Consider the following 25,540-nt stretch of genomic DNA (forward strand, 5'->3'; position numbering starts at 1 on the left):
TTTTCGGTGTTGAATTCCAGACAAGATTTATGATTTGTTTTCAAAACACACAAATATGGAAAAGCAAAAGGTCATGTTTAAAACAATGCTACTGTACTACTTGGAGACTACTTCAAGCTAGAAATACAATAATACAAAACAATAGTGTTTACTTTAAACCAATTTCTGCAAAAAAAAGGGAAAATGTGCTAATCTACAATAAGTTAAATGGACAACTTATTTTCCACTTAGTAATATACAAATATAGAACTACACACAGGAGACATCAGACAAACAGAAATGAGTAATTTCTCCTTTATAAAACTTTTGACCTACATTGCCGTACAGAAGCAGAATATTTTGCGTATTGCTCCATATATGCAAGCTGTCATGTGAACAAGGCGGCCAGGACCTGGTGCCATTATTACACATAAATCTTGAGCTATGCTGAATTCCAGGTTCTCGGTTCTAGTGGGGGGGTGAGGAGAGAGGCAAAAACAAGGCACAATAGAATAAAATAGTCCGTAGCACAAAACATTGCTATGACTACATCTATCTAATCATATTATAAATAGTACAATAGGGAAACACTGTATCACACTACTGCAAATATGTAATACCAAGATAAAGACAAAAGATATATAAAACATTTTTTTCCCCCAACCTGGTTCAGTACAGTAGGCCAATTCTGCAAGTTGAAACAAAATTATTTTTACTTTTAGACACTTAATAAGGTTGGAAAAAAAAAAATTGATACAACAATAAAACTGTAGTAGTCAAACCTATTGTAACCACATATGATATGTTGCCTAGGCAAATTCTTATAAAACGTTTCTCACACTGATAGCACTTTGGGTATAGAGACATTTATACTGCTGTCAATTTAACATTAGACTTATTTAATTATTTATTTATTTCAATCTCATTGTAACCTTTCAAGGGTCAATCAGTATCCGAACAATTATCATATACACAGTATATTAACATTATATAAACAACTTTCAATAGGGTAGTAAATGCTTGTTAATTGTACCTACAAGTCATCTTGATTCAGGACATGTCAGACATATAGTCTTGATCCATCATGGTCTCTCTGTTGGAGCAAGATGTTAATTAAATACTAATGAAAGACTCAGTGACATCAACTAACACATGCTACTGACAAAACAGCCTTTGATTACTTCAGTCATGAAGGCAGAACTTTGTCTAGATCTTAAGAACATAGCAATTCGATTTTTTTGGAGGATTAAATTTAAAGGATGAAATAAAAAGCACAATCAATAGTATATTTAAACCTTATTCGTACTAAATTCTCTATAAATTATCAATTAAATATAAAACGTTATCCTTCCTTTTTTGAAAATGTTGCAAACATACCGGCTTCTCCAGAACAACTGGGTGTTCAGGTAAGAAATCAGGCCTTCTTTTGGCAATTGGGGAGCTGGCCAACTTGATCAGAAATTCTCTGCTGTAGGATATTCTTTCTAATGGAGTAGGGCAGAATACATTATTGGCAAACCAAACCAAACAAACAAACAAACCAAGATGTTGACATTGCTTCTGGTAGAGTTAGAGCTGAACAAATGTGGATTTATGCAAGTAAAAATGGCTGCACAAGGACTCGTTTAATCACTCATACTTTGATATTTGCAATATGTTTGACATAATTCACTTGGGAATGCATTTCTATGGTATTCCGTACAATCATACAGTAAGATTTATGCATTTTAATCACAAATGAGGTCCACCACTGATATATACTTCCTTCTTGGATTTACTTTTGGGATAATAAGGTTATAGTTGTGCAAAGAGAAGTTAGCTAGATAATAGTATTTACTTTTCTTTACAAAACTAGTTATTTATTTTATTTTTAAGGCGTACAATCTTCTCTGATACTGCTAATGCCTTTATTAATGTGCTTCCTGGATCACACAGTCTGGTCAATGAAGACTCCCTAATCATAACTGCATACTTTAGTGTGGCTAAAATGAATAAACTCATGGGCAGCATTGAGTTCACCCTGCGCAAACCCTGGATGCTGTTGTACCCCTTAAAAAGAAGAAAATCTCCCACAAAAAAGTTTGAACCATGGTATCATGACCATACGCATGCTCTTAAACAAGTTTCACAGAAACTTGAAAGAAAATGGTGTTCAACCAAACTACAAGTCTTCTTCATGGCATGGAAAGAAAATCTCACAAGCTACAAGCATACCCTCACAGATGCCAGATCTTCATATTTTTCTACCCCAATAGAGGAACATAAAAAACAATCCCTGGTACCAGACCAGTTCCACATGGTCGCCTTCTAACAAAGAGCCATGCCTCAGCTGACCCATGCAATCCGGCTATTTACAGTAGTGATGACTTTATGAACTTCTTTGACACTAAAATCATAAAGATAAGAGACAGTACACAATACAAAAGCTTTCCTCTGCCCACAGCATGGCCTCTCCAGTCTCTGATAATGTGGATATGTCTTTTAGGCCAGCCATATGCCCAGATTCTTTCACTTCCATTGAATTCAATGAATTCACTTCCTTAACTAATTAATCTAAAAACTCCACTGGGTAGCAGCCCCTTTACTGACAGGATTCTCAAAACAGCTGCTTCCTGCAAATGGTACACCATTGCTTAATCTTATCAATGCCTCCCTAACATCTGGACATGTACCTCAGTCCTTCAAAGTAGCAGTTATCCAGCCTATCCACAAGAAGCCCAATCTGGATCCAAATGAACTATCTAACTACAAGCCTATCTCAAACCTCCCATTCCTGTCAAAGATTTTAGAAAAAGTAACAAAGCAACTCTGCTCCTTTCTACAATCCAATAGCACTCTGGAAGTCTTTGTCTGCGTTTAGACCCCATCACAGCACTGAAGCTGCTCATGTGCTTAATGATCTACTCCTCTCCTCTGACAATGGCTGCATCTCCTTACTTGTGCTTCTAGACCTAAGTGCAGCTTTGATGCCATCTTATTCTCATCTTCTTGGCCTTTGTGACAGGCCCTCTCCTGGTTCATCTATCAGGATGACATCAATTTATTTATATTACCAATGAGTCCTCATATCGCTTGAAGTACCACATTTATATACTTATTTTCATAATCATCAATCAGCTGAAGTTCATCATTAAGTTGGATCCACCCCACTAACCAGTGCAACCCCTGGATAGAAAGTGAACAATCACAATGCCAAGAAATCAGCCATTAATCAACCCCTCAAAACCATCATCATTGCATGCAGCTGCTCTGACAGCCTGGTGGGAAGTCCACAAAATCACTAACTTCGCTCCCTGTAAATATTCCCCATTATGGGTAAATATACCCCTAATGCCAATTTCTGGACCGAACCCTGCAAAAACACATTACACAAAATTAACAATACTAACCTACAACTTAATAATTAGACATGACATAATATAATAAATCATAGCACACATTACAGGAAAAATGCACCAAATGGGCATCTTAGAATCAGAAGCTTGTTCACATTGCCCCCCAAACAGCATAGAAGACAATCTCCATGCAACCTGCCACTCTCCACTCGTACATCAATTCTAGCAAGAAATGCTAAAAAATACTATTCCCTTTTAGGACGTCCTCCTGCCTGTGCTCATTAGGCAACTTATCTACAGTACAACCACCATTCCTCTTTCATTGTCATAGCTGTGGCCAAGAAGATTATCCTCCTGAACTGTTTGGTTCAGTTGACATCTATTGATTATAAATGTATTTCTGCACCTTCTTGGTGATATTGCACTTCTGTTCATAGTTTTACTAAGCGATTGTAATGTAAAAACTAAAATAAATATCCAAACAATGCTTCAAGCGTTCGTGCAGGATAACAAACACTGCCATGGTATTATTCCAAATGTCAAAAATTTATTTTGTATTTTCATTTGAGCAGGAATTTTCTTTACTTTATTACAAATGTTAGGGCAAGCATAAAATTGTATACTACTATACGTCCAGAAATAATCGGATCAAACAAGATATAGCCAATAATAGATTTTTTTGGTGTTATGAACCTCCATCAATTGGCAGCCTACATAAGACATACAGACCACAATGCAAAATTCCCCACACTACACATTCCCCTCAACTACAAGTGAAAATTCACGTACCTTTCTTGGATTTTTGGTGACTTTGGCTATGAAGATGAATAATTTCATAAAGCTGATCCACTCCAATGTTATTTATCTTTTAAAAAGACAGAACATAGATTAACAAATGAATAGTTACAAATTATTTCACATTTATTTCCCCCCCATTTACCTAACATATTTCTCATTACACAGGATTAAATACTAACCAAAGTTAGTTGTGCTTTTTAATGAGATAATATTAACACTAAAACAGTGTGTTCTCTGGCCTGGTGAAAGTCCATATCACCCTGCTTCATGCCTTCCCCAATATGTACTTCAAATTCAGATTCAATACAAAATCATGAAATGGGAAAGAAAAAAAAGAAAAAGAAAAAATAATAATAAAAGCACTCACTGGCTTGTCCTCTGTGTGTGAGCATGCATACGTCTCAATTTCAACATTTCTCTGAGGTTCTGAATGAGGAAAACAAATATTAAGCAAATATTAAAACTAAACTCAAAGGTACAGTACAGTCTGTAAGTATTTGGTCATCAACTGTAGAGATCTTCCTTGGCCTACCAGCCCCTTAGATTATGGAGTTCACCAGGCCCTTTTCATATACATGGCTGACTCGGCTACGCCGATCACTCGCTGACACTTTGGGATGAAGTCAGGATTTTTCAGTTTCAGAAAGGGAGCTCACAATTTAGGCAGACTTAATACTTGAAATCACACTCAGACAGCAAAAAAGAGCTCATCTTTTGTAAGCAAGGTTCTTGTAGATGAACAAGCCATTACTGTGAGAAGAGCATTTTGAAAGGAAGACAAGACCTTTTAAAGTCTATCTTTAATAGACTTTCCGATGTAGTCATGAGGTAATCATTTACCTCTAGCAATTAATAAAAGTGCATATTGCAAAGTGAAGCAAGCCCTGCAGACACTGTTGCACTCCAATTCCTCTGACCAGCATTTTTTTTTTTTTTTACATACTCTTGGCAATACTAAAAATAATAAACTTTTTGTTCATTTGTCTCATACATAAATGAAATGCAAAGTTTTTATCTATATATATATATATATATATATATATATATAAAAACGAATTTGCTTCACATTGTTTCACAGTGGTAATATTTACATAATCACTAACAAATAATATATTTTTTAAAAATTATATGATGTTAACCCCTTAAGGAACGAAGGGTTTTGTTCGTTCCTTTTTTTCCCAACGGTGCAATTTTCTATCACTATGATAATAGGATATACCATTTGAAAGTGTGAAAACTCACGTTCTATCTGTATAACCTATTTTCAGATGGCATTGCTTTAGCGACAACAGTTCCTTATTCTGTAATTATGTGGGTGGTAAAAGTGTGAGGGGACCTCACATTCTCTGCATTTTGGAAATCCAGATTAAGGTAATATCAGTGTCTTTCTCACAACAATGGTCCAGCGGACCAAATGCATTATAGTTTCTCATTCTAAAAACTTGGAGAAACATTGATAGAATGCCCATTGTTTACTTAGAATTTCTCTGGAGAAATTATCATTATTGTCATTCCACCATTGTATACTTCCACGAAAGTACATAGGAATGTTATCATCTTCGTTTTAGAACACAATGAGCCCAAGTCAAAGCATCTCTGACCAGTATCGGTAACGTAGTTGCAGAGAAAATGTGTTAACCCCATCCGTGTGCAAGAAAATTCAGTATAACTTCAGTTCAAAGAACCTACTACGGAAATGTTGTTGAAGTGACGGCTAAAAAGCTTTTTAGCTAATGACATTATGTTTCCAACAGTGTATAGTTTGTTCGTCTTGCATAAAACACAGCATTTTTTTGCCTGTGTAACGAAAACATAGCATTTGCAATATACACGCTGAGACTGTTATGCTTCAGTAAAAACTGTTCGAGATTTTATTAGGGCTCAGTGATTAAATCATTTCACACCAAAATCACGATTTAAAAGAACGCAATTTGGACATTTTTATTTATATAAATTAGTGTTTAGGTTCAGGAGTGCTTATAAAGTTGTCCATCTGGAAGAAAAGTGAGGTTAGTAACCCAATCGACAGGAATGACACAAAATAGAACATATGTATGCTGTTGCTTTACACTGGCAAATATGTAGCACAACTCTAGCGTGAACTGCACATACAACATCACAACATATTAATTATGTTGCATGGTTTGCCTAACAACGCTTTTGAACATCAAAAACTTAGATTGACAGGCAAGGGCAAGCTGGATACTTATCAGCAAAGGCTGCATGATGTGTCTCTCGAGGTGTGACTTCTAAACGTTAAATTAGCATCTTTAATAGTGCTACTGAACTCACTTATAAGGTTACAAAAATTATTTATAACCATTTGTGTTAGGCGATCTTTGGCTAGCATTTAAAAGTTGGCTATTGGTAGCCTACTGATCTTGTATCGGTTTTGATTTTGAGTGACTTGAGAAATATGTTCCACCTAAGTAAATAAAACATAGGCGTTGCTAAAAAATAACAAGACAAGTGTCATTTAGTCTGACTTTGAGCAGATACCAGAAAATAAAGCCAAATGTTAACTCTGCCACATCCAGCTAACATGATCCAACAGCACAGAAATGATGCAAAATAATGAAAAAATAAACACTCGACAGTGACTGAATGATGTGTAGCAGCCGCACTATGATACCCCCTCAAGGAACGTGAAATTGTCCACTCTCTACTACCCACTATATGCTAAAAGCATATCAAAGATTTTTTATTGTGAACCTTTGGTTTTTCAATTCAAAAGTTAACTGAATATATATATAATAATTATTATTATTATTTTTTATCAATATGTTTACATATTAGTTCATATAATTTCACCCTAACATATTAACACTTATAAGAGCAGTTTATATTTGACAGCATGTAATGTCGTGATTGTTATGCCATATAATTATTTTAATGTTATGTACTGTGAAATATTGTGTTTTTTTTTTAAGAGCAAATCGCAAAATATTGCTCTGAAAAATCGCAATTAGATCATTTTCTCAAATCGCTCAGCCCTAGATTTTATGCCAAAAACAAGATTTTGCAATGCCTACATCTAAATAGAGGACTTCCTTTGGAGATGTTCCAAGGAATCTGTCGTCGGAGTGTATATTTCCGATGAAGACAGTGAAAACACAAGAGGGCATTTTCAGTGACGTGACCCCATTTTATATTGTTGAGCATCTAAATATGTTCTCAATTATTATTCAGTATGCTTATAAATATGGAGTAAGTCTGCTTTTGAATAATAGATAGCTTGTGAAATGTGGAATGTGTTTGACTTGTTGATGGGGGTTGGGTACAATTACTCAAAAAATAAGTTATAGTAATTACCATTATTATGTTCCTATGACAGGATTCACATCCGAGTAATGCCTTCTTTTGCACACAGGGAGAATACACTACAGCTCAGTGTGGAGAACCAGTTGAAAAAACACTGACCTTCACACATTAAAAATAATCAAATGGGCAAGTCTTGGTATCATTAATAACCAAACAATATACAACAAATAATAAATTATCCAATTAGCTACCAGGATCAATATTCAAGCGACGCAATGGCCTTGCTGGTTGGAGGTGCTTGTTGTAGATCCTTCTTCTTGACACTTCCATTTTCCCCTGAAAAATATAAGACAAAAGCAATGTTATGTCACACTGTAAAGTTACTGGCACAAGGTCAAGCAAGCTAGGGACCAATCCCCGTGGTAACATTTGGAAACATTTACCCTCGCCTTCTTGCGACATAAATTGCAAAACATTTAATTTAATAATACATTTCTAGCCAAATAATTAACAGTTTCAGCAATCAGCCATATTTAACAATCAAACTGTGAAGGTACCTTACATCAGGTGTGGAAACCAAGATGGATGCTAGCTATTTATGATACATAGAGAACTACCAGACGACCACATCGAATTTTTAAAAACCTGCATGAATGAACCACGTCGAGTTAACACGTGAATTAAGACCAATTACGAAAAATCAATGGCCACATCGAATTGTAAAAAATCGTGAAATTAATGAATAACATCGCAGCATAAACTACATGATAGAACTCAATTTTGAACTCAAAATATGAATTTAGAAACGACTACATCGTATTTTAAAATCTCAATACATTCATTTAAGAGCCCAATTTTGTAAGTACAACACATAATTTGGCCAATGACCACATTTTAAAAAGTCGTACCGTGTTTTCATTCAATACTTGCATTGCCATTTCGACGTCTGCTTTTTTCAATGAAGTGGAACTGCACGTGTCAATCAAAAGGTCAGTTCCCACCCATTGAATCTACTTTTGATAGTGAAAAGACAGAGTCCTGCTGACCTTTCCAGTGACTGGCAATGGCATGCCATGTATTGAAAATAAACACACTACTAAACGTCGAGACTTAACGTTACTTGCTTGTTAATGCAGCTAAGTATCGTCGTTCAATTGAGTGTTTTGTTAGCCAATGAATACGTCCAATCTCCCGTTTGTTGTCATACCTTAACGTTCATTCGTTCCCACTTCCATCTGAGATTTTAAACGGTTTCCAAGTGAAAATCGCCTGTGACCCGGACAGCAATATGCATGTTAATTAGGTGCCCATTCAACTGCGCTAACAAAATTAGTTTAAAAAAAAGTCAGAATTGGAAAGCAATGATTAACTAGCAAGCGTGTTGATGAATTAAAACTTAAACGGCAAAAATATAACTGGCAGAAACATGTTCACTTCGCCCGGGTCACAAATTGAGTAAAGAGGTGAGAGTGAGTCTTATTCAGAGTCACGCGAAATTGACCAGACCTTGAATTTAATAGTAAAGTGTGAAATAAAACATATCATGATTTTTCTAAATTCCGTATGGTCACTTTATTTACACGCGCGTTTTCAAGTTCCATGTGGTGAATCAGTCTTGTATTTTTTAATTGATATGGTAATTTCGGGCAGGTTTGAATTCTGGTACTCAAATTATAGGGTTTAGGTCAGTTGTTTCAAACTCTTTGCTACGGAGTGCTGTGTGGTATGCAGGTTTTCATTCCAACCGATTAATGCTGCCAATTCCAATTACACCAACTCATTCAGAATTTAACTGCATTAAAGCACATACTATAAGCAGCACCTGTTTAGACAAAACAAATATATCATATCACTTTATATGCATTCTGTGCAGCAAACATACAGCTCCAATTAAGCAAATAATTGTATAATAATCGACTGAGGCTGGAATGGCACAGCCCTCCATGGCACTGTGTTGAGACCTTAGATCAGAGGTCACCAACCCTGGCCCTGGAGAGCTACTGGGTCTGCTGGTTTTTGTTTTCACCTTAAAATCAGCACCCTGTTGAGACCCAGGTAACCAGGTGAGGTGAGTTAGCTGTGTAATCATCTGCTCTAATTGATAAATTAAGTGCAGAGTAACAGCGAAAACCAGCAGACCCAGTAGCTCTCCAGGACCAGGGTTGGTGACCTCTGCCTTAGATTAATAGCCTCAAGCCATGGCAAATTCCGAGTACCTAGGTGCCACATTTCTTTTGCTAGAAATTAGAGATGGTTATTTGTAACAAGACCCTAACCGCCGTCTTTATAATTGACAAACGTATAAAGATATTCACGCGACAATGAATGGGTAACCACCTCTAGTAAAGTACTAATGTGTTCTTTTCTGGACAGAAGAATTATTGGGACTCCAGTTCCCCTTTCGCCATCACCAGTCTTTTAAATGATGACAGAAGCTTGTGCCCATATGTTAGTAACATGGAGCCTTTTAGAAGATAATTAATGAATAGACCAAAAGTATAGAATCCATTAGAGCTGCTGTAACGATTTATAGACTGTTTTGTGTATGTGTTGGTTATTTCGAATGCTTTTGTGTGTGCAACGTGTGTATCGACTTGTATATACATTTGTTTTACAATAAAATGTTGTTCACAAAAAATAACGTGTGTATCCATCCACGATAAAACACTATCAATGAGCTATCTAGACTAAAATAGCCATGTGTTTTAGCTCGCGCAAACGAAATTAATGACAATTAATGGGGGGTTGAAGCACAGGACAGGGCTGTAGCTAGCTGCTAGCGTGTAATTTAAGGGCATTCAATCGTTTTGCTGTCAAAATGACGTGAGAAAAGTTCCTAGTTCAATACATGGACAACGCTATTTAAATAACTTACCGCTAACCATAACACGGTTACCTGCTTAGCCCAGTCGTAGCTAGCTAGCTAGGTGCACGACACGCAATCCAGGAATCTAGCCCTATGCAACTAGACAAGACGATAATCTAGTTCATATCAGATAGCTAACGCTATATTGCAATCTCTTGTAAAAAAAAGTTAAATAACACAGCAACTGATATTTGCTAGATATATTCACTGATTGTGTGGTTATAACGTTATTGTTTTCCTAATATTAGATAGTACGATCCACCACGTAACGTTATTCAGAGGCACCGACTCTGCTAGCTAAGCGACTCACACATGTGTATTGTCATCTTCCCTAGGTACAGTTAGCTAACAATATTTTATATATTTTACTTTTCAGCATCGATTGCTCGCAACAGTTTTAAGGCAAAGCAGCAAACTTCGAAAATGTCATCCCAAACCAAGCGAAGAGAAGGGGCGGGCCCCATCCTAACTTTTAAAATCTTCGCTAGATAGAATAACCAGTTGGCTAGTTCGCTAATGCCAATTAGCTCTCTATCTAGAAACATAGCAGCAGGCTATCGATCGAGGAAAGGTTTTTTTTTCTCATTAGCTCGTTCACATTCCGCATACCTTGTATGTAATATGTAGCGCTATCAGCCAAAGGAATTTTACTGCATGTCACACACGACAGATTATCTCCGCGATCTCATGTGATCCTGGTCCTCTCCCAGTCACACCGCCTCCCCCTAGCTTGCCCTCCACAGAAATGCGGTGAGCTCCGCCAGTCCTCCTGCCCCAGAAACCACGCCGTTGGGATTTCAACTCGTGACGCTTCCTTTTCTCCGATGTAGAATTCGTTATAGGTTTCCAGTTTCTTACTCTTTGTCCTTCTGATTCGGTTAACATGGTTGTCATACTTATATAATCAATATTTCTCTATAGGTTCGCTGAATAAACAAAAGTGTTTTACCCTAGCTACGATATAGCTACGATCCAATAGCCTATAAAATTACTGTAATGTTAAATCTAATTTGCCATCAAATGTAATCATTTAATAGTTTACACCTTTAGGCAAAATGTTCATGGAGATCATTTCCTTTTTTCCCCAGAGGTGACAGTTCGGCAATTAGGCCCTACGTTATCATCCTCCAGAATTTGACTGCTGCTGCAAAAAAGCTGTTATTTGCAGGTGTTCACATTTTGGAACGGGATATGGTATTCAGTACTTTTGTAATTAAATTACATCGTTGTAAAGTATATGAGTTAATATATAAATTACATTATTGCCCATGCATAATTTTACAACATCATTGCCCCACCTAAGAGTTGCACCTGCAACCTTCCGGTTAAAGGTGAACTCCCCAACTACTATGCCTCACAGCTGTACTGTTTATGGCACTAAAATAACTCGTTTCAGCAGTCGGCAGATACATAAAACATGTTGAATCATGACAGTCACAAACAAGGAGTTAATCATTTGAACGTTTTATTGATAAATTAATTATCCTTTTTTAAAAAGACACAAGGCATACTGCAACTCACCCAACATCAGTATTTATGTATGTACAAAGAGTTTGGGTATTAACATTCAGAGGATGATTAGCTGTGCCCATTTTCTTAAGGGAACATTTAACTACTGCAATACTCTTGTTTCACTGAGTTGTGAGGAGAAAGGACTGCATACTATACAAACAATGAGAACAAAGATGCCCAAACGCTTAAACAGTAAGTTCTGGAAAATACATAAAATGGTGCAAAATATAAAATAAAATAAAATCATGCGCATACAAGGGAACAGACATTTTCACCCTTAAATTAGCCAACATAAAGATGAATGTGCAGAGAATGTGCTTTACAATTTTATGTTGTTATTTTTATTATTATTTCTAGCATGATTAAAAAATAAGCATGGGCCAATTTTGAAAGGCTAATAAAGGTGTATGGCAAGGGGATTGATAATGACAGAAAAGGACAAGGTCAGTAATGTTCAATTTATTAAATAATTACTGGAATTACTTAAATAATGAACTTTTGACCATTTACAGTTCAATGAATTTGAAGTGAATTTTCAGCTTTTAACAGCTGGATAATCTAGCAGCAGCAGAACAGAATTACTGCATAACACTTGTGCAATGAGCAATTGTTTTTAAAAAGGTTAACTCTTTTGGTCTACTCTGTAACATAACAGCACTTAAAACATGTAAAATATCCAGTAGTGGCCAATACTGATCCTCAAGAGACTAATCCAGCAGATATACCCTCCCAGAAGAATGATAACAGATCATTCTGTACCATTTAACCCTTTAGGGCAGAGGTCATCGGTCTTACCCAGAAAGGGCCAGTGTGGATGCAGGCTTTTGTTCAAACCAAACAATTACACACCTGATTCTACTAGAGGTCTACAATATCCTTAGCAAAGGTGTGTAAATGCTTGGTTGGAACCAAAACCTGCATCCACAATGGCCCTTTATGGATAAGATTGAGGACCTCTGCTTTAAGGTGGAATATCATAAATATGTGATTAGAATGTTCTTAACTAATGCTGATGTAGCAATCAGTAATGGTAATTGAAAAGACTCAAACTACCTACTCCTCAAATGGTTAATTACAGAACTGCTGTATTGATTTCACTATTTAAATCAGTATGAGGACTGCTATCTTGAAGACCGGCATTGGCAGACCCTAAATTGAATCCAGATCCAGATAAAATGAACAATAAAGGATTGCCTGTACTTAACAGACATGTCTATGCAAAGCTGTTTTCTGGGTAGCTGACTTTAATGACTCCCCAGTAACAGGCCCGTACCAGACAGATCAAACCCAGCAGATATGCAAAAGCCCAAGACACGTAAGTGGCGTGGTAACGTCTTGCAAAGTCCTGGGTTCCCACCTTGCAGAGAGGAGCATGCAGTAAGAAAGGTTAGGAAACATCAGTGGACATTTTCACCAGATCTAGCTTTTAAGTAAAACAATGTAGCACAGCAAGTGCTGTATCTTTATTGGACGCTTTACAGTCTTTGAAGAGTGAGTGGTTCAAAGACTGATGAATGCTGTAACTTCACGCTTGGCTACTAGCCAGATGCCAATAACAAGGATTACTCATATTGGATACAATTTTAAAGTATTGTTTCATATGGCTAGATATTTATAGAAGCAAAACAGGTTAGTTACCATGCTCAAGTGTACAAAGGGTTATGATCTAAGACTCAGACTGTGCCACCACAAATGACAATTTCTGCAGTCTGAAATAGCTTAATGCTATGAAAGACCAGACTGGGCACAAAACCCACAATATTAGTCATAGCAAACACTCAGGTATAAGTCCTATATAAATCCTATGGATTTTTTAGGAGCAGGAAGATGTTTGGTCTTGTACACCCATGGGATTGTTGGAGAGTACTTACAGTTAAGCCAACACCAATGAAGATGCAGATCATACCAACAGTGATGTAGGCACAGCAGCGTCGTCGCGGGAGAGCACTGCCCACGGAAGATCTGGAAACAAGAACAGATCCAACTGAATAAACAGGTAGCCTTTAAAGTTGATTTGATTCTTATTAGGGGCAGCTAAAAGGGCACTATCTTTACACAGACTCAATGTAATCCCTCAATTCCACAATGTGAACCAGCTTCACAAAACTGAAAATATTTATTCCAAGATTTCATTGTGACCATGTTTTATGTGTGGGTTCTTGTTTCCATATTAACTTTACACAGTGGGAAGTAAGACTCCGTCTGGGGAGGACAGACATGGTGATGGGCAGATGATAAGTAGCTAGCAATCACTAGCTGCTCTCTCACATATCAGAAGAAGTTGGCCAGTTTAGTAGCATTCTTTTGAAATCCAGCCAGTAACACAAACCATGAACACTATCCCCCATGTATTTACTCTCAAGTAACATCCCTACTCATAATTGCACTTATGATAAACATTCAACTCTCCATGTGACCATTAACCTAAATTATTTTCTTTGGATCCTTTTCTGAGAGGATTGACATAATACACATACTGTATATTCTATGTATGACCGACCATGAATGTGACATTAACAGACACCACCCATGTGATATAACATTCTGGTATTGAGACCAAGACAACCACCACCACTCACCACCACCACTACCCCCTCCCCCTTCCCCCCCCCCCCTCGGCTCATGCAATGGGAGCAACACCCCAGCTGCCGACACTCATACATCCATTTTTTAGGGATAGATGCAGGGGGATGGGTGGAGCAACTGAACTTGAACTGTGAGTTTAAGCCCTGATTCGTGCCTCTGAACTTGTCAGCTGAACAAGCCACGGTTAATGTAATGCCTCTGTGCATCACATGACTGGTGCAGCTCTTAGTCCAATCACCTGATATCCCTTCACGTTAGACCTCACATGTGACCAGATAAAATCTTGTAGAGAATTATCACACTGGCAGGCTCAGACAAATTAATCTCTCCCCACTCCAGGCTCTCGGCCTTTTTCATGCATACTTAGTCTGCTTTATTTTTTTTTTTAGTGACCTGCACATCTGCAATCTCTGCTTTTTGTCACTTCCATTATGATCAAATACACATATGCACTTCATACATTTGTATAAGATTTTAAAAACTCTGATTTTAGGTTCTGAGTACAACAGTAGTGCTCCCTCAAAATCCAAAACCTAAACTAAGATTCTGATTATTTTGCTGCACTTAAAAGCCACTGTTACAGGGGTTAGGTTGTTTTGGACAGATGCAAACAAACCATAGGCAAAACAAAGATATCCAACCCATTGAATTGAAAAGTCGAAGCAGTCAATTTTTTTGCGCACTGCAATATAATGTCCACAGATTAAATAATTGGGCCAAACAACTCAGACATTGCATGACAGACAGCCAAAACAGTCACACGGTTGAAAAACTGTGTGCTTCTCCCAGTAGGAAACACCCTGTTTTTGCTTCCTTTGAGCTCACCTTAAGTGCACCTATACTAGGGGTGAATAACCGTTTATTCATTCATGATAATTTTAAATTGTACTTTAAATGTATGATTGATTGATGTTTACTTTTGTTTGTCATGCATCCATAAGAATGCCCATATGGGCTTATAAAACACAATTATTTATACCCCTACTTATTCATGTGATTATCAAATCAGCCAATCTCATGGCAACAGGGCAATGCATAAAACCAAGCAGATACAGGTGAGAAGCTTCAGTTAATGTTCACATCAACCATCAGAATTGAGACCTCATTCTACACTGGGACATATTCATGGCTCCTCTATGCAAATGATCAGTCACAAAGAAAATAACATTTTAACATTTTTAACATTATTGTTAGTTGCAGAAATAACTCTTTTGTTTGAATGATAAAAGTACACACTTAATGCTGGAATGATGGAAATTCCTGGGGAATCTGAAAAACGTGATTATTAATGTATTTTTGCATTATTGCATAGCTTAGATTTTAACGAGAAAATAATTATGTATTATTATATCTGACTGACATGGATTTTAATGAGTAATTAAATACACATACACACACACACATAAATGAGAATGTGATACTTTAGAATCTTACATTTTTTTGCAGTGTGGACACTTGGCCAATGTGTTAAATCTGAGCTCCATCCACTGTAAGGAAAAGCATAGATTGATTAGTGCTGAACCAGAGCAGCCTGGTTTAGATTTCAGGTCCTACACTCCACTGGTTTCATCACTGTCTGCAGCTGATTTGACTCTCTATTCCCATGTCTCCCATTTTCTCCACATTTGGAATGCTACACACTCCTGTTCAGAAGTTTGGAAACACCTGGTCTGCTTTTTCTGATTTAATATTTTATTTTCTGTTTTTGTAATCAAACACATAGTCACACATAGTCAAAGCGCAGAGCTTTTATTAAAAGTGTATTTTTATACATTTTGGTCTCACCATGCAGTAATTACAGCACTTTCAATGTTTGAGACAAATGAACAATGTCAAATAAGACAGTCATGTTTTGTATTTGGTTGCATATCCTTTCAACATGATCAGAGTCTAGACATCTTATTTTCAGGTTGTCCTACAAGTGACAATAAAACTCTTTGCATTTGAATGGATCTCTACAGGAATTGGGGATCCAGCTGTAAATTATGCTGATGCAGTATGTTTTTGGCTACATCGTTTAAGTCACCAAGGTATCAAATGAGCCTCAAAACCACTGTGCTGCTGCCAGATATGCAGTAGATACTACAATAATTGTTTCTCCTGAATACATTTAATTAAAAAAAAATTTGTCAGTAGAAACAATTCTTGTCGTGTCTACTACATATCTGGCAGCAGCATGATAGTTTGAGGCTTATTTGATATCTTGGACCCTTGATTACTTAAATCCGCTAAGCCAACACATGTGTTCCATACTGTATCAGCATAATTTACAGCTGAATCTAGTCCCACATGGTGAAACCAAAATGTAACAATACTCTTTAATAAAAGCTCTTGAGTCTGTGCTTTGACCATATGTTCTCTGATTACAAACAGAGAAAATAAAATATTAAATCAGAAAAAGAAACTTTTGAACGGTAGTGTATGTGCCGTATATCAGCGCCCATAACTGGACCCTCAGTAACCCACTTTTGTGTAGCTTAACATGCAGACTTACAGGCACCCAATCAACCAGCGGGGTCTCTACAGACATGGATCCCTCATCCATGCACTAGAACTCATTCCATTGGTGCAACACCAAACCATGACCGTATGAAGCATGCATGTCCCGTGGGGGTCCTGCACTGGCCATGGCCCAAAGGGCAGGAGTTGCCCTGCTGAATGAAGCAGTACCCCTCAGCTGATGCCATGACCACGCATTCTATTGTATGTGCTGTCCCAAACTTTATCGATGCACTAATGTTTCCACCTTGCCGATGCATGAAAACCGTTTTGCAATATTTCAGTTTTTTCTAATTTCAGGTGTTTCCAACCAGGTTCACTTGTGCACAAAATTGTTCACTCCATTTAAATTCTACGCCCTTTAATTCAAATTAAAAAATTGAATTCAAAAATGGAAGTGGAATTCCACAATACAATTGTGAATGGTGCATGACCCTGACACATGTTAACAACTGCTCAACAGGGATGCTGGTGGCCACATACCAGGAATGTGTTCCCACAGTGTCCACAGACAACACGCATGCCCTCGGGCTGGATGGGTAGGGCTGGCTGGGCTGGCTGCTCCTCTGGGATCACCATCACAGGGCTCAAGTTGATGACACGTCTGCTGCAGGAGGCGGGAGGAGAAACGGCACAATGATGTTACAATGCCTGCTGGTCATGGGATGCTTCGCTGGCAGTCTCCACAATCCCAAACACAGACGTCATATCCTCAATCTTTAAGCATTAAGAAAATGCACACAGCCACACACTGCAATTCCAGTTTTTTTTTTTTTACCAGGGTTATCAATACATATTTAGAACATATTGTATCCATATATGGGTGTGGAAGAGGTAGTGTTCCACATGCATGGAGCTGCTTAGTTCAGATTTGCAGATTTGACAGATTGATATATCAGTCTTAACCTTAATTTACAACCCTGGTCCTGACTAAGGGTTGAAAATTAGGGTTTCATTCACTATAAAACAAAAAGATCTTAGTTCTACTTTTGGAACTTTAAATTTAACAATACAGAGTACACACAATGTGAAGCATTGAGTCAGCCATTTTAGTTACTATTTGTATATATGGTCATATTGTCCTGCACTTACAAAAGCAGAAGCCTGCACACTTATACATTTGTATGCAAGTTCACACACACAACCAACTGTATGCATATCCACATAGAGTCCAAGTGTAAAATACATTTTCTATGAATCCCTGAGAATGAAGCATAATGTAGTCACAGAATATCACACTTACCAGTTGGGCCTTGGACATCCTATCCTCCGGGATGTGTCTTTACAGATTAGCAAGCAATTACACGGACACCTCACATACTTTTTTCCAGTGGGTGGGTTTTTGATGGGCTAGACAAGAAGGAACAGAAAATCATTAATATTCTACACACGTAAAACGACTACCACATTTCAGCTATCATTGCAGCTTTGATTCAAAGTTTATACACCATAATGCACCACTTAACTGTGTGTAAATATTCAGCAGAGAGCCACTGAATTAGGGGGGTTGTGGGAAGGGGGGGCCATGTTGACGGGATGTAGCTAGTGCTTCTTCCCATCTATAGCATTTGTGAAGCATTTGTCTTTGCTGATGTTGACCCAGACCACACACAAAAAATTGTTCTTTTAACTCAAAATCTGTGTTTCGACCAGTAGTGGAACGCACTAAAAGTACAACTGTTTAACAGAAATCACGTTAAAACACTTCAATTCTAATCTTTATATATTTACATTTACATTTACATTTTAGTCATTTGGCAGACGCTTTTAATCCAAAGCGACTTACAGGTGCATAGGTTCTACCATAAGTCAGAGCATCACATCCAGAAACTAGCAAAATACACAGGAAATGCTGTTCTAAACATAGTTGTCATCAGAAGTTTATTTTTTATTTTTATTTTTTTATTTTTTTGGGGGGGGGTTAGACAAGGATAGGGATATCAGAAAGGAGGGGCAGAGGAAATCAGGAGGGAGGACTAAGGTAGAGTTTGAAAAGGTGGGTTTTGAGTCTGCGTCGAAATAGGGGGAGGGATTCTGCTGTTCTGACAGTGGTAGGCAGGTCATTCCACCACTGAGGAACCAGAACGGAAAACAGGCGTGAACGTGCAGCTCGACCGCCAGGTGCACGTAGAGAGGGAACCGTAAGGCGACCAGAGCTGGCAGACCGGAGTGGTCTAGCTGGGGAGTAGGGAGTGATCAGGGATTGTATGTAAGGTGTAAGTATATCTGAAATTAAAAACCGATTTTACTGAGCATGACAGTATTCGAATAAGGCACAATTTGTAACTTACTCATGTCAAAGCTACGTTTGTTATGAATACTACCAGAATAAATACAAGGTTACCAATTTCAACAATTTGCAACATGTTTGAATTTACAAACACAAAAACTAATTCAATTAACAAAGATTGTTGAAAAAAAGTAAGTATGCTTATTCATTTAAGTAACAGAACCTATTGGGCAAAAATATCTTTGCCTATAGGCCCATTGGTTGTCGAGCTACAGTAACTAGTGAAAGGTGGGAAAACAGAAGTTGGTCATATAAATTAAGCTCCACTTCTTTCTTTCAGTAGATATGACATGAGCAGATCACATGATCAGCCAAGTCAGACAAACAGAAGTAGAAACAGTCGTGGAAACAGGAAATATTAAGACTTGAGGTCTTATTGATGTGATGACCTAAGAATAACAAGGATCAGTGACCAGACTGCAGGTTTCATAACTATGTTGCTTTGCTATGCTTTCCCTGCTGGAAAGCGTGTCAACTGTGAGGAGCTTCTCATAAACAGTCTGATGAGAAGAATTGCAACACCTAACATACCAACTAAATTTACTTCAGATGAGAGGAAGGCTCCAGATCCTGGAGAGATTTGTGGGGTCTGAAGACACTTTCGATTTACAAGGCAATGTGAGTGTCAAATACAATACAATAGAGTCTACTAAAATATACAGTTTTTCTGTACTCTGTACTGTAAACTTTAATATAAAATGTCCATGTCATTATATTTTGCATTTCACAATTAAGAATCCACTAATTCCACCATTTTGAAAACTGGAGAGTTCTATGAGTAAAGAAAAACATACATATGAATAGAGCCCATTGTCCTGAGTAATGAGTAATGATGAGTGATCGGGAAAAACAGGTAATACCTGTTCTTAAGAATGAACTGTAAACTCAGAAATCACAGGCAGAGATAGGAATCATCACAATCATTGAGGAAATGAGTATCACAAATGAATTAATTTTATTTTCAGCGCAGAACGAGGGGAATTCTGGTTTGCACAATATTAGTGCAAATGTGCACTTACAGATACTCCACAAGTAAAGTATGAGAGGAACATTACTATCTCATACTAAACTTGCAAGAGCTGCTGCCACTTCCTCATTACAGAGTGTGTTTGTATGCACCATTCCGGCCTGGAGCACAAGGACACCACTGCGTGGGGTGTGGGGGCCTGCTACGATTGTTCAATTATGTCGCTTAGCTTGGATCTCATTGTACACCGCGGTGCGCAAGCATGGATTCTGACAGCACAGCACTTACTTTAATCCATCACTCTAGCTAGGCCAAGCATTTATTTATGCCTTGTTTATCCAGGGAGGTTGGAGGGGTGGGGGAGCCACAAATGACAAATCCTGTGAACTATGCTGGACAGAACAGTCACTGGGTCAGTAAAATTGAATGCTTTTTTTAATGGTTTTCAATTAAGAAGAAAAATTATATATATATATATATATATATATATATATAATTATAGATATTTCATCTTTCTAATCAATATTCATTCATGTATTATATCTCTGAAGCATTGTTTACACAACAACGAACATAGTTTAATACTGTTCTCCGAGAACAAAGATTTGGATATTCACTCTTGGGAGACAAAATATATTTTTCTCTGCCTAGTCTGAACATAAATAACAACTTCCGTCAATGAAGAATATGTAACAATGCACGCTATATCACCCTCAATATAGGCACCTGCTACAAAACATAAAATTAGTCATAATAAAAGAAGAACAAGATGATTTGTCATAATTTTCTTCATCATCAAGAGCAATCTGATCTAAAGCAAAAGCAGGGATTCATCCTGCAATACATGGAGTTTTATGTAGTGATGCCATGTGAACCCCATAACCGCTGGGGTTACTACATGAAGCATATTAAGAGACTTAAAGGTACAATAGGTAATTTCGTAATCCTAACGGTCAAGAGAGGAATTGCAGCAACAAACAACCTCAAACCACAACACTGTTCCCACAGTCTATGAATACAACATGTAATATAAAGCGTTATTATACAGTTCAGTGTTCAATGTTTTGGAAAGCTGACAGTGACAAACGCAACAGAGCCTGTCATCTTTTCATAGTGTTCTATTAAGAAAATGTTCGCAAAACAGGTGACTTTATGAAATCTTGACTTTGGTGTGCTACACAACACTATTTATAGTTTTCACTTTAAATAACCAACTATATTATGAGCAAGCAAGTTATGTGGCTATGTAACTAGCTGGCTATATAATTAAGAATGATAGTCTACCACAAACAATGCAACTGTAACTTACAGTTTGAGAGAAAAGTAAAGGTTTAGCTAAACATTGATGATTGAACATGTAAAGAGATAAAAGGAACGTGTAGCTGCCCAAACTGCACTCCAGACATGCGATCACAAACTCTGTATACTATTACGACTATATAGTTAGAAAACAATACCAGTTCACTATCAGTAACAACAAGCAAATTAGCTATTACTAGTTAGCTTCCCAAATTTACAAATATCCACCTGAGGCATCACTACTATGTTCGTATTGCCTATATTTTATCGTAAGTGGATATTTATACATTTACTAACTAACTATAGCTAATTTGCTTGTTGCTACCGATAGCAAACTGGTATTGTTTTATAACTAGATATGTCGTCTTCGCTCGGATAATAAGCAATAAAAGCCCCCATACCAATTGGCTGTGGCAGTTAGAAGCAATTTTCAACCAATGAGCTTGAATTGTTATAAAGCTGTACAATGTTTTGATACAGAGTGACGGCCTGACAAACGTGGCTACACTTTGAAACCCAGATTTAAGGACTATAAAGGCAGAGGGTGAGTCAACATGTCAGTGAGCCTATTTTAATAATAGGAAGGGATTTACAATGGTCTTGTAACAATGTTTTAACACAAAAATCTTACCAAGTGTAGCTTTAACTCTCCATATAAATACACTATGAATGGTAGAGATCTATTAAGTCATGACATCTATGACAGCCCCCATCTCCAGCCATTTTGGGGTTCATGAAGTCTAACTCTCTTAGCAGATTAGCACCTTGGCCTCCCTTAAATCTTCCCATTGCTCAGACACGGGTTGTTAACAAGAAATGGGGGGTGGCAGATAATGATAACAACTGCTAAAAATAAACAGAGCAGCCGGGCCAATCCCCAACAGAATCTTACCGTGGCTTCGTTGCAGATGGTGCACTTGACCACGTGCTGGTGGAGCTTTCCATCCAGGTTAATAAGAGACTGACACACCCTGCAATTAATCACAGGCACACCCCCTGCATCTGGACTGGCGATCGCTGTGTATGGGGGAGGGAGCTCAGCTGTGGAAGGAAGATGAAAACCAGGGTAGGGGGGTAGGGAGAAAGGGGCTCAGTATGTTACACCTGTAGTAACAGTAGAAGTTAGTGCTGAGAGAAATGGACTGTGAACCTAGGACTGCATGTTAGAAGCCCACGTGGCACTGCTGTTCTTCCCTTAAACCAAGTACATAACCAGCAGTACCAAGTCCACAGATTCCTCCATTTTGTCATCAGTATTAATGAAAGACGTGAAATACAGTCAAGAATTAATTTATATTACATCTTTCGTCTGTATTTTTGGCTTTTCCAGCTTTTATAAGACATGATATGTATAACCCACAGTACAGGAAGCATCACTTTCTGTGAGAGTTAGTCTGTTGCCTAACTTTTTATGGTTAGCAATCGTGAATTAAGTTTATATTTCATTGTACATAGGTGCAAAATAGGAGATTGTTACATTGAACTGGTAAGGCAGAAAAATATTTTATTCATACACTTTTTTTAAGCTCGACTATCCCAGTGGCATTTATTTGACTCTCCAAATGAAGCAAATCCCTGACAATTAAAGGCCGTGGGCCAATTTATTATTAGAGCCCTCCAGACTATACCCTGTTGCTGGGTAGGTTTTTAGTTTCAGGGCTTCTCTACTGTCCAGATTTACCCCTGCAGAGTCACATAAACTAGTTGAGCTTCAGAAACACCAAGTCTGTAAAGAAATATTCCCAAATGATCAAATAAGTGTCATTCTGGAGTTAGAACCAGAAGCAAAAGCAAAATAGGTCTACATGTACTGTAACCGAATATCACCTCTCCATTATCATTACAAAAATAAACTCAGTAGAAATATCAATAGATTTAAGGAAACAGAGAGACCATCATTTGCTCTCGTTATTTACTGTCGTGAAACTTAATGTCATCAACATAAAGTATATATAATATAAATGGAGGTTATTCCAAATGTATTAATTCCAAATTAAACAAGATCTGCCATCATCCCCTTGAAATATATCTTTGGACATTGTTTTGTAAACAAATTTTGTTTCACCCCAATGATTTTATTATAGAAGCTGTGCCACAGGAAATTCTTTACAATGTATTTGTATCATAATCACATAGTTGTTGATGACAGCACACAGTACCACATTGTGCGGAACCTCGCCCGTTTGCGTTTCTTTAATTCAATGGTCATTTGCCACATATGATGGATTGTAAAGTACTAGCTAATAACGTTAGCCAAGTAATCTAGCGAACTACCTTGTATTAGCCAAGGCTGCCACACTAACGTTGTTAGCAAGCAGTCTTGCTAGGTTTAGCTAGTAGGCAAGAAACGATAGCTGCCTTATTCTAGCATAGCTATCAGTATCAATAACGTTTGTGGACTTCCACCGACGTCCGTGTTTATCCAACACTAATAACTTGCGCTTTCTATGTAGCTAGCTAGTAGCTAACGTGTTAGTAGTAGTAGTAGTAATGTCAGTGTGTTTGGTCAGCAATACATTGCCGAATTATAACAAGGGTTATAATATTTGTGTAGAACTCCGCAGGCCTTTTTCTGACTTGTAAGTGAGGCCATATCTGACTGTGCACCTCGCGAACGGGCCAGTGGATACTGCAGATGCCAATCGGAGCTAGTACTAGCTAGCTAAGATAATTTAGCTGACGTTACATGTATGATGCATTGCAACACACTCCATTCTGCCATAACGTATACGCTTATTTTACCTCTTGGACTGGTGTCTCCTAGGTACGGAGGTGCTGTTGTAGGTGTGGCATTCCCGGATTTTGGTTCTGATAACAGCGGAGATCGCTCATCCATGCCATCAGAAGCCATGTCCGCAGCGAAAGCGGTAGCGGTTGTAGGACAGAACAACACAGGATCCTCCAAGCTTTCAGAGCCCTCCTGAAGCTTCGGCTAGGATAGCAGTTAAGGGGCGGGGTTAGCTAAAGACGTTCACTGGCAGTTTGGAAGTGGAAAATATAATTACAGTGGAGTGTATTGCTGCGCAGTGCAGCGCAAGTGGTTATAATATAGGTAGCTAGGTATAACGTGCTACGTAAATTGTCGGACTGCAGCCGACGCGCAAAAACTCTTATTTGTTCTTCAAATAGAGTAGCCTATTTATCATTTCATAACCAATGCTAGCTAGCTGCATTGTCCCGAAGATGTCAAAAATAAATATACAGCATATTTAAATGTCTTACAATGTTAACTAAAACCAGCATTCTAAATTTTTAACTAGTTTGTTTAATTTTATATTCTTATGTGTCCGGTGCAGGCCCAAGTTGTGAGTCCTTAAGATTGCTAGCATTTCATGTAGCCTGGCCTACTATTTGACATTTCTATGGCACTTAGTGATCATTAGAGCAGTGATTGAAATAAATTGATGTGGTTAACGTGTAAAATTATTTTTTAAAATTTTTTAAAATTTTTCTAAGACAGACAATACTTTAAACTTTAAATGCCGTTGTATTTACATTGTCATCGCCATCGCACTTATCTTTCCCCTACGCACATTATATTTGTTAATATTACAAAAATATTTAATTAGCAAATGCTATAACAGCCTGCGGTCCTCACATAGGCTAGTAGTCATCTTTGGAAATGACCTGGGTCAAGTGAATTGTGAATTAAGACTTTTTATGGAGCCAACAGACTCCATTCAGTATTTATGCTGCAAATACCCATACTCACCACTAGAGGGAGATATGTCTCTTTCGAGCACCTACAGCAGTGGTCACCAACCCTGTTCCTGGATATCTGCCGTCCTATTGGTTTTCACTCCAACTCCAGGTACAGGGTTGATGACCCGTGACCTGCAGGTATGTCCAAGCACCCACATTACATTACATTACATTTTTCCTATATAAAGGAAAAGGTATGAAAAATGAATGTATCAGTGGTTTGGAGACGTACTAAATGAAAGAAGGTCTGCGCACACATTATTACCTCCACTGGGGACATGGGCCTGACGATGGAGATAACTTCTTGGCTGATAGAAAAATCAGTAATTCAATTCTTAGAGAGCATTTTTCCTAACATGTTTTTAACAGGCAAATATTGTACAACTTGTAGAGACTTTATACTGTGTGTATGTGTTTGGTATCAAATACCAACTCAGTTCACTGGC

General features: G+C 37.7%; 2 protein-coding genes across 4 annotated transcripts; both read right to left on the minus strand.

Annotated features, from left to right (window-relative positions):
• gra (granulito) lies at window positions 1-9,037 on the minus strand. 3 transcript variants are annotated; one of them, XM_061239341.1, is made up of 7 exons: window positions 8,581-9,037; window positions 7,625-7,709; window positions 4,480-4,538; window positions 4,104-4,179; window positions 1,357-1,463; window positions 1,017-1,072; window positions 1-447 (listed from the first exon to the last, which is right to left on the minus strand). In XM_061239341.1, exons 1-6 carry the CDS (start codon window positions 8,590-8,592, stop codon window positions 1,040-1,042), a joined length of 372 nt encoding a protein of 123 aa, XP_061095325.1. In that variant the 5' UTR covers window positions 8,593-9,037; the 3' UTR covers window positions 1-447; window positions 1,017-1,039. The 3 variants fall into 3 exon arrangements, with proteins under 3 accessions (XP_061095325.1, XP_061095239.1, XP_061095156.1); XM_061239255.1 differs by lacking the exon at window positions 8,581-9,037 and adding an exon at window positions 8,420-8,538; XM_061239172.1 differs by lacking the exon at window positions 8,581-9,037 and adding an exon at window positions 8,282-8,491.
• A 2,650-nt stretch (window positions 9,038-11,687) lies between these two features.
• Window positions 11,688-24,391, minus strand: LOC133126683 (type 2 phosphatidylinositol 4,5-bisphosphate 4-phosphatase-like). The gene is made up of 7 exons (XM_061239055.1): window positions 24,135-24,391; window positions 22,285-22,433; window positions 18,080-18,186; window positions 17,320-17,443; window positions 15,772-15,824; window positions 13,623-13,713; window positions 11,688-13,108 (listed from the first exon to the last, which is right to left on the minus strand). Exons 1-7 carry the CDS (start codon window positions 24,241-24,243, stop codon window positions 12,965-12,967), a joined length of 777 nt encoding a protein of 258 aa, XP_061095039.1. The 5' UTR covers window positions 24,244-24,391; the 3' UTR covers window positions 11,688-12,964.
• Between the last annotated feature and the right edge of the window lie 1,149 nt (window positions 24,392-25,540).

The sequence above is a fragment of the Conger conger genome, chromosome 1 (genome assembly GCF_963514075.1).
Source record: "Conger conger chromosome 1, fConCon1.1, whole genome shotgun sequence".
Classification (NCBI taxonomy): Eukaryota; Metazoa; Chordata; class Actinopteri; order Anguilliformes; family Congridae; genus Conger; species Conger conger.

Bases quoted from the DNA above. Each gene is read 5' to 3' on its own strand.
- LOC133126683 (XM_061239055.1), bottom strand. From the start codon at position 24,243: ATGGCTTCTGATGGCATGGATGAGCGATCTCCGCTGTTATCAGAACCA. The intron at 18,187-22,284 runs GTAAGATTCTGT...CTTCTTGTCTAG, and splicing joins CCATCTGCAACGAAGCCACG to CCCATCAAAAACCCACCCAC. The intron at 13,714-15,771 runs GTAAGATTCTAA...TCTTGTTTCCAG, and splicing joins TGTCCACACTGCAAAAAAAT to ATCTTCCGTGGGCAGTGCTC.
- gra (XM_061239172.1), bottom strand. From the start codon at position 8,311: ATGGCAATGCAAGTATTGAATGAAAACACG. The intron at 4,539-7,624 runs GTAGCTAATTGG...TTCCTCATTCAG, and splicing joins TCGCTTGAATATTGATCCTG to AACCTCAGAGAAATGTTGAA. The intron at 1,073-1,356 runs GTATGTTTGCAA...TTGCTCCAACAG, and splicing joins CAGTTGTTCTGGAGAAGCCG to AGAGACCATGATGGATCAAG.